The sequence below is a fragment of the Pseudomyrmex gracilis genome, unplaced genomic scaffold, assembly GCF_002006095.1.
Source record: "Pseudomyrmex gracilis isolate BER0280 unplaced genomic scaffold, ASM200609v1 scaffold_4, whole genome shotgun sequence".
Taxonomy (NCBI): Eukaryota; Metazoa; Arthropoda; class Insecta; order Hymenoptera; family Formicidae; genus Pseudomyrmex; species Pseudomyrmex gracilis.
In genome coordinates, this window is record NW_018020588.1 from 1,413,969 (window position 1) to 1,428,163 (window position 14,195).

General features: G+C 37.6%; 2 protein-coding genes across 10 annotated transcripts in view; one reads left to right on the forward strand and one right to left on the reverse strand.

Annotated features, from left to right (window-relative positions):
- The window catches only part of LOC109856114 (collagen alpha-1(XVIII) chain), a 156,369-nt gene that overhangs the window by 37,741 nt on the left and 104,433 nt on the right, over positions 1–14,195 (reverse strand). The gene's annotated exons all lie outside the window — the stretch shown is intronic.
- LOC109856166 overlaps positions 1–14,195 on the forward strand; it is a 149,681-nt gene that overhangs the window by 29,672 nt on the left and 105,814 nt on the right. For both annotated transcript variants that reach the window (XR_002250366.1, XM_020431147.1), the window contains exon 2: positions 3,934–4,029. Coding sequence is in view for 1 of the 2 variants with exons in the window: in XM_020431147.1 (XP_020286736.1) it covers positions 3,934–4,029 (96 nt within the window). In the remaining variant the exon portion in view is untranslated. The remainder of the gene's footprint in view (positions 1–3,933; positions 4,030–14,195) is intronic.

The window sequence follows — 14,195 nt, forward strand, 5'->3', positions numbered from 1 at the left end:
ATTAATTTCAAAACATGTGACCCAAGCTGACGTTAACCAAGATCACCGCACACTCTCGAATGGTTTATAGTTTTAATTAAATATCCGATATTACTCTCGGTACTTGGAATTTTTAATCGGTTTATTAGTAACAATCAATCGAGATAGATATGCTTGTGCACATGCCGCTTGTGATCGCGTCCAGATTAGTGTGTTCGAGAGTGATTCTAGATAGTATCTCTTCATTATCTCGAGATTAACTCAATATGCCAGGCTTTACCCCTTATTAAAGCAATGTGCATTCGAATTGCCGAGTATTTCATAGAGAAACGCATTAATTAATGAACTAGCATTACACAAATATAATTAATTCAACATCTGACGGAATTAATCAATATGAAATTGAGAATGATATGCAAATATTGCACAATTTGCTGCGTGCTTGCATATATGCAACAGAGAGGTCACTTAACAAAATACGTATTTTATATAATGTTTACACTACGAATATTTAGAGATTGAAACGTAGGATGTATACATATATATGTGTATATATATATATATATATATGTATATAAAATAATACGATGGATTGTTTTGCCATTTCGATGCAATATGTATTTACGACCAAGCTGACTTCTCCTCTGATAATAAAGCAAATTGGTATTTCTTAAATTAACTGCATATTTGGCACCAGAATGACGTTTACTAGCAGGTTTCCGGAATAATCTCATGTACGTATCAAGCTAATATCCTACGTACATTTAATTTTTACATATTCAAACATGCACGTCTCAAAGCAAATGTTTTTCTAGTTTAATATCTTTACACACAGGAATGATTATATTCCTTAATTTTTTTGTTAAGTTTATAGAAGCCATATCTTGCGTTTAGTTAATAAGTAGCAAATGCTTTATGTTCCTGATACTTTGATACTTCTCCATTAACCTAGATTCAAATATAAAGAGTATAAGAACATTAACAATTGACGAACACCGCTCATCTTACTTCACAAAGATCGTCAACTATTTCTTTTAAGAAGAAAATGGAGCGGCTTTCTCGCTTAGAGCAATAAATAGTTTTGAAGAAGATCCGCTTGCAATTTTCATCAAGAAAAAGACATTATGAATAAAAGTTTTCACATGCCCTACATTGTTGCTGACAGATTTTATGTTATTTATATCATATACATACATTTACAGATTTTTGTAGTTTACTATTGTGATTTAACAATTATTAAAGTGAAAAAACAACTAAAAAATATACAAATTTTTGCTACGTTTATTGTACAAAACCAAACATATCGTATATTAAATGCTATTTACATCTAATAGATGTGACAAACACATTTGTATTTCATATATTGTGAGAGAAAAAAATGAATAAAAAATAATTTTTAAGTGTCAAGAACAGTTTTGGTGTTTTGTATTTTTGTTATTTTCGAATTTCAAGACACAATGATGCGCGACTGAAATTTTCATGTGTGGCTTACAGCAAATGTCGTTTGTGACATAAATTGCAGTTCCAGTTTCATTGACAATCCGGAAATTTCGGTTGCTCGAGATCATGTACATCCACTACGTACACACGAAAGTGAGACTTGGTCGTACCGCGGTTTACTCCCGTTCTAATCTTCTAATTGTGTTTCCTGACGTATGTCATTATGTGGGTTTGTCGAGATAATATTTCATCAGTTTTGTAATGAATTTGAAAGGAGAAGAGAGATTTTAATACATTTATCTTCAAAAGATATGCGTGTTATTGTTTATAATCGCTCGAAGCAAAAAAGGCAGATTCAAACAAGATTTATCTCGCGGGAGCTGATGTGCATTTATCGGATGATCTCGAAAGTGATTTATAGAAAAGTAAGCTCTTCTAAAAAAAACTTTCAAAAACTCCCGAAATGTGTTTCGAAAACAACAACGTGTTTGTAGATCTTCTTGACAGTCGAAATTGTAAACCCAAATATTGATTGGCATATTGTGAAGAATCAGAATAGAGAACTGAAACAATGGGGGACGTGATACGAAAATGTGAAACTGTACTGCGTGAAGCGATACATTGTTACGTGTCCGCAAAATAATACGCAGGCTTTTAATGCTAAAAGTGAAAACTTCTTTTATGAGACATGGCCTAGCGAAATTATTTCATGCCGCACGCGTTTTAACGGACCACGCTTTTAACGTTTTCATAAACGCATCGTTGAACAAGTGCTTCTGCCAATCAACGATGCTATGCTTCTTGCCGTTTTGTTATATCTTTCGCTAATATTTGCGCTGATATCGTTGACGATGTTTTATTTAAATCTCATTCAGCAGAGAGCAGCGCTGAAATTTTTATTCCGCGTTAATTAAAAACCGTGATTTCAAATGGAAATTTCTGTTAACGAAATTCAAATAATTCCCGAACTGCGTGCATCTCATTATAAAAACTGAATATTATCCAAAATTATTACGACCATGAAATGCGGTCTGTTACTTGTTTGAATAATTTGTTTGTAGAAAAACTGGACATGTGCGTGAGGTTATGCGAATTTTATTTATTCAAATCGTATGTAGATCAAAAGACATACTAAATTCGATTTTCCAATCTTACTTTCATCAGTGACGTAAATTTCTTTCAAATACTTGATTATTATGAAACATATTTCTAAAATATTGTAATCTATTTTAGGACAGATTGAGAACACTTTTTTACTCTGTGAAACTGTTTTGATAATATTTGCACAAAATTTGTTATCAATTGATCTCATCTGCCTCGTACTCTTCTGTTGTTTCTCGCGCAAAAACACGCATAGATGATGCGAGGATAACTGAGCGATTGCCGCAATTTAAAGCCGGCACAGCCCCAAAAATACGTTCTGGCACGTAATGAGGTTGTATACGAAGAAGAAGTTCCATGCTAAATCTCCTGTCGCGGCTCACATTACTTATTCCGTTCGCGAGTACGAGGACACTCGAGGCGTCGCCGAGGGAGACAGCGCGCGTGTTTTTTCACCGTGCGCGAACGTCGCGTCTCCGTCACTGCCGTCGTTTTACGAACTCCACCTGTGGTTTCTTCTTCTTCTTCGACAAACCCGGTTCTGTTTGCACGTGCAAACGTGTCGGGTCTCTCTTCCCCGGCAAAAGCCGAATGTCAACCATGCTGCGTCAACAGTCAGAGTCCCATCGGAAGATCTCGGCGGGATCGTAAACACATCTGTTCGGCGTTCGCAAACGATTTTTCATCTGCGCTCGCTCCAAGATCTTGTGGATGCTTACTAAAAAATTTTCATTCTCACGAATTTTCATTCTACGTGCGATTACGCTTTGTATACGCGCCTCGGATCTCTGTTATTAACAATTGAGGTTTCAATGGAAAAAGTAATTCACACGTGAAATATACTGCGTAATTGCACGGTAATTTTTAAACAGCGTAAAACAATAGTAATATAATTACGACCTTGTCTCTCCATAAGAGCAGAAAGGACTATATATAAATAATTTAATTTTACATAATTTTTCAAAAGAGAATAAAAAATTAATTATGCGCAATGGTGTGGAAAGAAAAAAATTTGTATTTTAACTGTGAAAGGTACAGAAGAGGTATAAGAAGCACAAAAAAAAGAAAACACTTAGATCCATTTTTATAATTTATCTCGTGATTATGGATTTTTTCCGGAGTGGCAGTCTCACTGTTCTTGAAAAATTCACTAGATGCTTCCGTTCACTGCATCGTGTATTCTATTGAGTATTAAACCCTATTTCTCATATCGTATTATTTTATAGGTCACTCGACGACTACATTTTCGTATTGTTCTTAAAATAACAAGTTAAACAAGTGATAATTTTAACTGTTATTATTGCGCGGCATAGATAGTTTCTATTATTTCGCTCTCGTCACGCTGCATTACCTGTACAAACTGCTTGATGGTTTCATACATCGAACGTAACAAATGTCTCTCTTTGTTTACAGGAAGTGCAATTCACGCGGAGTGGGATCTATCAAAAAGAGATGACAGACGATTATTATTCGACACGAAAATTTTCATCCCTGTCTGCAGCCGAGCCGGTAAGTTGTTTTCCGTGAATTATATTTCAGCTTACAGCGTAGTTGCGCAATAAAGGATAATTTAAAACGTAGAAGGAGCAAACTTGTAATCCACGCACCTCTTTTAATTAATAGAACTTTGTCGTGCACAAACGCCCCCAGACGCCCATATTTGCGCGAAGATGCGCCAACATCTGGGGTGATGGGAGGGAATTGTACTTTCTCGGAGAAACTCATTTAGGTCTACGGGTTTCGGTGTACATCCGAAGTAGCAGTTTCCATTGCGTTGTACGCGCAGAAAAGCTTCCGTGTCTCGTAACTTCAAAGGGATTTCGAAACTTTTTGTCGACTGGGTCGGCGTTATTTCTCTGTCAGCTGGTTGGGACCGTTCGCGCGTTCCAAAGCGTACGATGTAAAAGTAATTTAGGGAGCCCGCTCGGTCCGCTGCCCGTGTATATTTATGAAGCAGTTCGTAACTGCGCGAAATACGCGATATATATATATATATATGTATTGGAAATAACTTTGATGTAACAGAGCGAGATCGCGCAAGCGGATAATTTCGCTAACTTCGTTTTGCACGATTTTCGCGGAGCCTCCTTTGCAATCTTGACAAATCCTTTGTCGTCGAGCGAAAATTCAGGATTCAGAGTGTAGTTTTCGTCTACGCAAACAACGCTGTTTAACGAACGCTCTTTTTGCAAATAGAACTTGATTCAAAATCTGGAACAGATTATTTATTTTTTTTTTTTTGTTCTGAGCTACGAAAAGTTGCCACTGGTTGCATTAACGTAGGGTAGTATGATTATACTAAGAACTTATTTTTCTATAATATAAATCAAGTTTTCTTCAGAATAAATAACAATAATTTTTTAATCAAGTATTACGTTTGTGGTATGTTTTAGTATATAACACTATTAATATAATAAATACATTTTATTTTTTTTGTCTACATTTATACTTTTCAATGTGACAATAATAATCGGTGTAACTGATAATTCTGTTAAATTTTGTTGGGTATAAACCCCATATTTCATCGAAATTTCAAACTTGGTTCGCGTCGAACTGCAGCATGTGTTCGAAGTTTCAAAGAAATTTCCGAAGTGTTTGTCAAACGTACAACGTTATTTCGAGGTGCTCGCATGTTATTCCTTTGACGTTGGATCGTTTCAAGGAGCGGACTATTGCTGAAGCAATCGCTCGAAGAATCTCGTATTACATACCTACGTATCGAGATAAGAGAAAATCTTTAGTTACATTATTTTATTACATTTGTAGTACACATTTTATAAAAAAAAAAAAAATTTGTTACACCTTAATTATGTGTAACATATCTTGAAACATATTTAAGTAAAACAAGCGATACACACACTATTAGACGATTTCTTTGTTTTTTACTTGAAAAAGTATCTTCTGAGTTAACGAAAAAGCAGCGTTACGATTGGCCTTGCTGTTTGCACAAGTTTCAAAGTCAGAGAAGGAAGAGACATTTAATGCATGCTTGGTTGCTCACCCAGTATGCACGACTGACGGTAGTTCGAAGCCATGGCACGTAAAAAGTTTATTTTCGTTGAAAAAGAAAAAGGATGGAAACGAACACGTTCTCTTCGAAACTGTGTTCTATCAGATGTGGATACGTTTATCCATTCGCGATGTTACAAGTTGTTTGTTATTTAAACTCAAAGATTTCTCTAGCTCTTAAAATAAACACGAAAATTGTGCTGTATTGTTCGTAAATTCTGATAAGAAAATTTCATCATCCATTTACCAAAATATAAGAAATAAATAAATATCAGTAGATTGTCATCGCTTTGTCACACAATAACAAATGAGTGATTTAAAGAGAAAATAATCTTTCCACAACTTGCGAAGCGATGTCTCTTAATTTAAAAGGTACGTTCAGATTTTTGCGGAACGTTTTCGAAGATCCGTGGCGTCGTCGGAGGTTGGTAAAAAGTTTATTTCCGGCTGCGGCAAACGGAAACTTGGAAATGAAAAGGCTCCGAGACAAAATTTTACGTCACCACCAGAGACTCACTTATTCATTGTGTCACGTCGTTCGCGCGCTCTCGCGATATTCGGAACACGAGGCTAAATTCTACGACACACAGAGCATGCATTCTTATCGGGTTTCTTGTCTTGCAGAACATAAAACAGAATATTTGAATATCTTTTGTCGTTTAATGTCACATGAAAGATAAGCATGATATAATTGATGTTTCAATTATTACGTTAAGATGAGAAAAAAATCTATAATAAATTTAAATTGCAAGACTTGGGACAAGAAATTTAAATTTATGATGTACAAAACACATTTTTGTTGTTTTTGGATTCTTGACACGCCACGATATTTACTGCTGTGCATGTTTTACTTGCAACAATGTTTGCTGCAGACCGTCTTGTTGTCTGTTTTCGCTGATAGATCTTGTTCTGTTTCTGTGCGTGTTACGTTACATGCAACTATCACAAACTTATCATAAGAATCTGCAATTGTTATTTGATAAGAACAAAATAAAACAAAATTCAGATTAAAAGTATGGTAAAATTTTGAATAGATACGACGATCGAATTAAAAAAAAAAAAGTTGAAAAAGACATAACATTTTAGTGTTCGCAGACAAGGTTATTTCACGGTGGCCGCTCTCCCGTTATTTGTAGTCTGCGTAGTCAGTAAGTTTACGGCGTTAGGAAAAGCATTTAACCCCCTTCGAAACCGCGTCCGCGTTAAAAGAGTTATTTACGTGGTTGCTAGTGTGTTTCGTCGGTCTCGCTTTGTGTATGAAGTTAAAACCAGAAGAGAACGCACCGCCGTAAGAAGCTGTATTTTAGTTCCGTCCGTCTTGTGCGTCGGCGCGCCGCACTAACACAGAAATGAACGCGTTTTATAACGTAACTTGTTTATGAGCCGCTTTACAAGCTTCACTTTTTTCATAATGACATATTCGCTTGTGTAACCGACGCAAGATCACTTCTTCCTGCGAAAACTACAAGGCGACACCTTGGTGTTTGCAGCATACGCTGCTAGAGAGAGAATGTAATATGCAGTATATGGGCTCGGCAATTTATGTAGTATTCTCAACAGAATACGTGTGCTTTAAAAAATTTAACCAAATACTAGCACAACACAGGCGCGCGCTACGCGCACGCTATTATTGTTTTTATTTTAACGTGTAGTGTCAGTGAACACAACCTGTCACCGCAATGACAGCTAGTATATACGTCTTATAAACCATATAATACACATATGAGAAATGTCAGAAATAACGCATGAAAATCAAACTCGAAAAATAGTGAGAGAGAGAAGTGGAAAAACAACACGTGACAAGGAAAAGAGTAAAAAAGAGAATATTATATATATTATATGTAATATTCTATATCTATATATAATACACACACATACGCATATATGTATATATATGTATATACCGTAATCACGTGACCGAAGTCAGTAACACCGCCGCGGTCGCGCGGCCGAGGTCAGTGACTTCACCGCAGTCGCGCGACCGGGGTCATTGACCCCGCCGCGGTCGCGCGACTGCGGTCAGTGACCCCTCCTCCCACCAAGGCCGCGCGGCCGAGGCCAGTGACCCCGCCCCCACCAAGGCCGCGCGGCCGAGGTCAGTGACATTACTCTGTAGTATGTATATAATACATATAATACAATATAAAGTATAATATTATAAATATATGATAAATTATATGTATAATATGTATTATTTAATGTTATATATAATATAAATTACAGTCACGTTATTTTCACGTGTTGTTTTTCTACTCTTTCCTGTAACGTGACTTTAGTTACGTTTTTAATTTTCTCTACATATACGACGAACTGTCCCAAAAAATCGCTTTCCATTATTTACTCTCTCGATCTTACCGATTCGATTCGACTCGATCAACCAACCAACCAATCGGCAACGCGGAAAAGAGGCAAAAATAGGTGCGATATATTCGACTCCAAACGCACATTTCTCGGTCCAAATGCCTTTTTTAATATAAGAATATTTAGCTGTTCTGGCAGTAAAGTACCTGCTACGTACAATATCATTCTACTGGAATTAAAAGTACATTTTAAAATAATAGAACGTATTTCAACATTTATTGAACATATTTCTTGCTTTCACTTCATTTTTTGACATTGTACATTTAATATGACGCGAGCGAGACATCGGGAATATGAATTTTTTTCCCATTTGTTAAAAATTATTCATAGATTAACATCGCGTAACTGACCGAACTCGAACTTTGCTCGATACAACTAACACAGTGTCTACTTACATGGCCGCATGCTGTATCACACGGCCAGTTAACAAACCGTGTAGCCAAAAGCGTATTCCGTTCGGATGGTCGAAACACGGCTTTCCGAGTGCGCATCGAGCCAGACTAATTCTAACGGCATTAGAACCGGTGGCAGCGGTAAACGGTGTGGCTGGCACCTTCGCGTGACTGGAGCGGCGCCGCGCCGAGCCGAGCCAAGATGAACTGATCCGCGGCGCGGTTTGATTTATGAATTAGCGGCTCGTCAGTAGTTGGTGCCCCGACAAGTTAGTGACGGGCCAGTTACGGTTTGCCGTGGTAGTAGGTTTATAGGCGCGCGCGCCTGCTACCTAGTAATGTAACTAGTCCATTCCCTACCCTGCAAACTAGTCGGCCCCCTCGATTGCGGATGCGGACCCCTCCAGCTAACAAGTCATTCGAACTTCGCCAGAGCACTAGCCTCGGGGAAACCCCGTGGCCTCTTCTCTCCTGATAGAGTGCGAAACTTACTTGCCTCCTACTCCTATCCATCCTCATGCTCGTTCTCTACATAGACAACATGACACCCGTTTATCCGCGTGCGCTCTCACAGACAACGATTCTCTTTCTCTTTCTATCTTATTCTCTGTCTCTCCTTCTGTCTATGTAACGCGCACCTTGTGAAAAGCCGAGTTATTCGAGGGTGATGGATTGTTTGATCAGTATTAGCTCGGCCTGAGCTGAGCGACACCGCGTGGCACCGCGTTGCCCTCACATTCTCGTGACCAAATTAAGACTTTATTGTTGACGTTGAATATTTCATGATGCAGATATAAGATTAAATTACAGATAATTTTACGTTTTTGCAAACAGTTTTTGAAGAAGTATCCTGTCATTATTTAGTTATTGAAGATATTTAAAATCATTAATCAGTAATAAAAATAATATTAATGTTCGAAGCAACAAGAAAATGCACGATCTTGAAATTCACTAGTAACCGCGTTACGTCTTAATTAAAGTTGTGCATTCCGATGTTAAAGGATGGCTGTCTTCCCGATTGCTAGTGGATGCCCCTAGCTAACAAGCTATTCCAAGTTTGTTGCTGCGTCATGGAGAAACCTCCAAAAGGTCTTCTCTCCTGATACAACATACATTCTATATCGTCCGCCATATAAACGGTCTCATTTACCGGACCGTATACAATGTCTTTATCTTGATGTTAATCTTTGGACACTAATATTGCCAACATTTGAAAGTGCTTACAAAACAAGTTATCGTTATCTTGCAAAAGCTTTATTTCAGAGAAACGCAATAAGTTTTATCGCGTTATTATCATTATTTAGTGAAAATATCTTCTTACAAATATTAACAATTCAGATTGCTTTTTGTCGTTAATTTATAACCTTTTGTTTATTACACATTTACATTACAAAACTAAAACACTTTAACTTTATGCATACTCATCTTTGTAACAAAAACGCGCTTTAAAGAATGTGATATAATAATTACATTATCTGAGATACACGACACGTTCGGAAATATTGATGACTGCGTAGCTTTTCGTAAAATTAAAAAAAGTAGCTATGCATATTTCACTTGCGTGTGCTCGCCAGAAATTTACCGACATACGGTTGCAAATTTGCAGGTAATTACTGCGTGAAGTACCGCTAGTCAAACATCGCACAGTCTTTAGCGAATGCATCGCGCGATTCGCGTCCTGCATTTTTAAAACCATGATTGCGCGAGGGAAAATACATTGCCTAGAGTTCCTCGTTCAGTGTGTATCATGATTTTTCGTATTTTTCCACCAACAAGTCTCTCTCTCTCTCTCACCTCGGCCATTTACATACTTCATGGAATTATAAAGAAAAAAATGTTTTCATGTTTTTTTTTTATTTATTTATCAGAGGAATTCTCAACGGAAGAGAAGTTTGTTAATATTTTATCAGAAGAAGAAGAAGAAATATTTTTTGACACGTATAAAATCTAAATATTTTTTCACACGTATAAAATCCAAATATGTAAAAAGAAATGTGATTTTTGTGCGGCTAGAAATTTATATTTCTGTTAAGTACTTTTGAGCGTGTAAGCGCAAGCAACACCGCATTTTCCAACAGTGACGAAGAAACTGTCTCTGTCGCGGTCTTTCTGTCTCGTCGCTTTACGCCTGTCAAAGTACGCGAAGAGCCAGGAGACGGCGATAACCGCGCACGTTCGTTTCCGCTAATGGAGCACTCGCGTGATTTCTTTTCCTTTTTCTTCGCCGTCGGAAGAAGCAAGAAGCATTCGTAAAAGCAGGCTCTATAATTCGCGTGAGTAAGCAGGAAGATTAGCACGTCGTACGTTAAATAATTAAGGATCATCACACAACTTGAAATCTCTATTCGGGTCAAAAGAAGCTATTACACTACAACGTTCAGAAACTTATTTGTGTTATATATAACTTATTATAGTTTGTTTTTATTTTATCAAAATTCCTCAAGTTTTCGTCACTGCTCGAAGTATATTTTTTACTGCGAAAACAGTAAGTTAAAGTAGAAAATACGAAGTATTAAAATAGCAATAATTTAACACATAATTGTGATACTCTATACTGTTTTGTTTACTTTATGAAAATAAGTTAGCGATACATGTATCTTTATAAACCGAAAAAATGTGCGCATCATCGTTATTACCGAGCCTATGTAACGACTTCCAATTAATTTTGTCCGGTCTCCATCCTGTGATGCTTTTTAATCAATAATGTAAATTTTTAGTAATTACTAACTGTTCTGCATGCTAACCGAGCAATTGGGTCAAGCGCCCTTAGAATTCTTGCTCCTTACGTTCATGATAACATCGCTACATTATGAATCTTTCATTTTTATTTTTTCTGTTCACTAGACATCACACAGTGCGCTATTAATTTAATCCCGAACTGTTAAAATTTATACTCACCAGGCATAAAACTTCGAGCAATTATCATATGATAGTAATTTTTAAGACTTAAATTGTTAAAGAGTACAATACGCGCGCGCGCGCGCGAAATATATATTTTACAGATATTTCACAATGTACACAGCGACAGAAAAAATCGACCTTTCTTTATTCTTGTGGGTTTGAAGAATTGTAAAAAACATTTCAAATACAATTCTCTTACATTTCTGCTGTGCCTTCGTCGCAAAGTTGCAGTTTGCAAAACATGTATATCGTGTGGCAAAGTACAGGCTACACATTTCAGGTCGCGACCTGTGACGCGATCGGCAGTGGTTCAAACGTGAGTTGCGCTCGCTTTTGAGAATGGAGCAACCAGAGTAATTCACGCCAATTAATCTCGCTCTTTGCGGCGAGACATGCCGACACATTGCAAACACGACGGTACACATGCCGTGAAACTCTAATTGCACAGGCGTTGTGAGAACGCGAACTTTGCCATGTCGACTGTGTCGCGGGCGAACAATCGCGGATCCAGACGTCGTATTATTTACCTAGCTGTGGAATGCGTCGTGCCACAGATATTATGGATCAATTATTCTAGATTAATCCTGATTGATAACGATTTACAAAATCAAATCTACTTTCTCTTGAGACTAGAATTAGATTTGCATATATTTATAACTGACGTTTATTTTATCGATTCAAAAATAACGCAACTTTGTCTAACATTGTGATAATTTGCAAAACATTCTGGTAATATATCGACCAAATTTACAACTATCTGGTGAGTTAACAATAATCGCGAGCAAGAAAGTCGTGATAGATCTTCACGTGAAATATAATCCAAGAGAACGAGAGAAAGAGAGAGAGAGAGAGAGAGGAAATTTGCTGGAAGTCGTCCCAAATCGGTCGGAAAGCGAGTAAGTTCGTCCAGCGTGCAAACTTTACGGCGAGGCACCGCGTGCGAGCCGCAAGTACAATTCATTTAGCCGCACCGATAATTATAGCGATTTATTCGCGGTGAACAGACGCCGTTAATTCCAGTCGCGGCATAACGCGTGTGCATACGTCACTAGAATAAATTATGCAAACATGCTGAGAAGTGGGTTGAGGCAGTGGGGTCTGCGAGACTGCGACGAGAAACAGAGAGAAAGAGAGAGAAAGAGAAAGGGAGACAGAGAAGGCGGGAAGGATGCAGATTGGTATTGGTGGATCAACAATCATGTTCACACACAAATATATGTTGATGTCACATCACATAGAAACTTTATTATATTAGAGAGAAATAAAATCACGTTCCAAATGATATTTGATTGCAAAGTCAACAAGATATTGTTTATATAATATTGAGAATTATATCATAATATTACAGATATGTGTGTTATACACGTTGTCACATCACAAATATTATTACAGTTTCTCTTTTAAGCGTGATTTGTAAAATATTAAAAAAAGTTGTGCTATTAATAATGATTTAGCAGATCGGTTTAAGCTTACGAGACATTCGGTAAAAGCCACCATTTTAAAACGCACATCGGATTGATGCGTGAAATGCAATCACACGTGGACGGGCTTTATATTCGCACTCGTTACCATATCTCCAAAAGCCTCGATTCGCATCTCTAAAACCCAAAGGGGATTTAGAAAGCGCGTTGTATCCCTTCATAATTAGAGCTATCTCTGCCTTTGCATACGGCAGCGTAATTAATCATGGTTGTACAATAAACGTCGATGAAGTGACATTTCGAAAAATCATACCTCACCAATCCCATCGGTAAAATTTATTATTTGTATTTCCACGTATCATTCGGGCAGACTCAACTGATACGGACAAAAATTAATTAATCTCGCGAAATGAATTTCTGCAATTGTTTTGAATGCTAGAAATTAAATAAAACCGGAAACAATCGTAAAAGGAAAAACTACTTTTGAATCTGCATTTTTGATCGATTCTCGAAGTTTGCTTTTACGCGAAATGCAATTTATCGTAAAATCCGTAGAAATATGATTATAGTCAGCCGCGAGATAAAATAGAAGCGTATTAACATTGACATTTTCCATTAATAATCAGCACCATGTTAACAAACTTATCGAGTAGATTGCAACGATCGATTTAGACTGCTGTTTTAAAGTTAGCCGCGATTACGGACGTAACGAGAGCAAGCTGACAGGTCGATGTCGTTGGTAGTTACACGAGATGTCTTTGCACTAACTTCGTAGCCAGTTTCGTACACGTCACTGGTACCAAAACGTCTCGAAACTAGTTAGATCCGATTCGAATAGCGCTACCGTTTACCGAGAGAATCGTTCAATTAGTAAAGAAATACTTAGCGAACACGTCCATCGAGTTCATTTTATAGACTAAATTGTCGAATTCGACTTTATCAATGAGCTATGTCCCGTTACGTTGACGCATATTTCGTACTGCGTTTATTATTCGAAATTAAACGTCACATTTTGTATTTATTGTGTATTTATTAAACACGGAAATTAACCGTTTAGAATTCTCCAAGATATATTACCAGCAAAGCGTTATCAAAGGAAGTGGTAGGGAAAGGAACATGCTGAAACAGCTCTCTGAACGTTAGGTACTAGCGATTTGCCTACCGTGATAACGATGTCTGCCCTGAAATCACTCAGTCGAATTTTACATAAGATCGTTCTCTGTATAACCCAACCTCTCTTTACCTCTTCCTCCCATTTTCCATATATCGATATGCCGGAGGATACTCTCTGTATTGAGCTTCGTTCAGCGGTTTTCATTTAGGATAGTTTGCCTGCATGCGCGTAGTTCTCCACGATGTCGTCGTCATCGTCCGAACGCACTCGCGAAATTGCAGTCACGCGGGAAATTCCCTTCTCGAAATTCCTGGCGTTCTCCTGCGGGACAGCTTCGACTTCCGCTTCACGGGAACGCGACGTCGGTGGACCATCGTAATGGATCCGAGTCTCGCGCATGCAATTATTATAATGGACGCCCAGTGTGACGATATAACTTGATTCGGTCTATTCCACTGTGCGGAACAACGACGACAA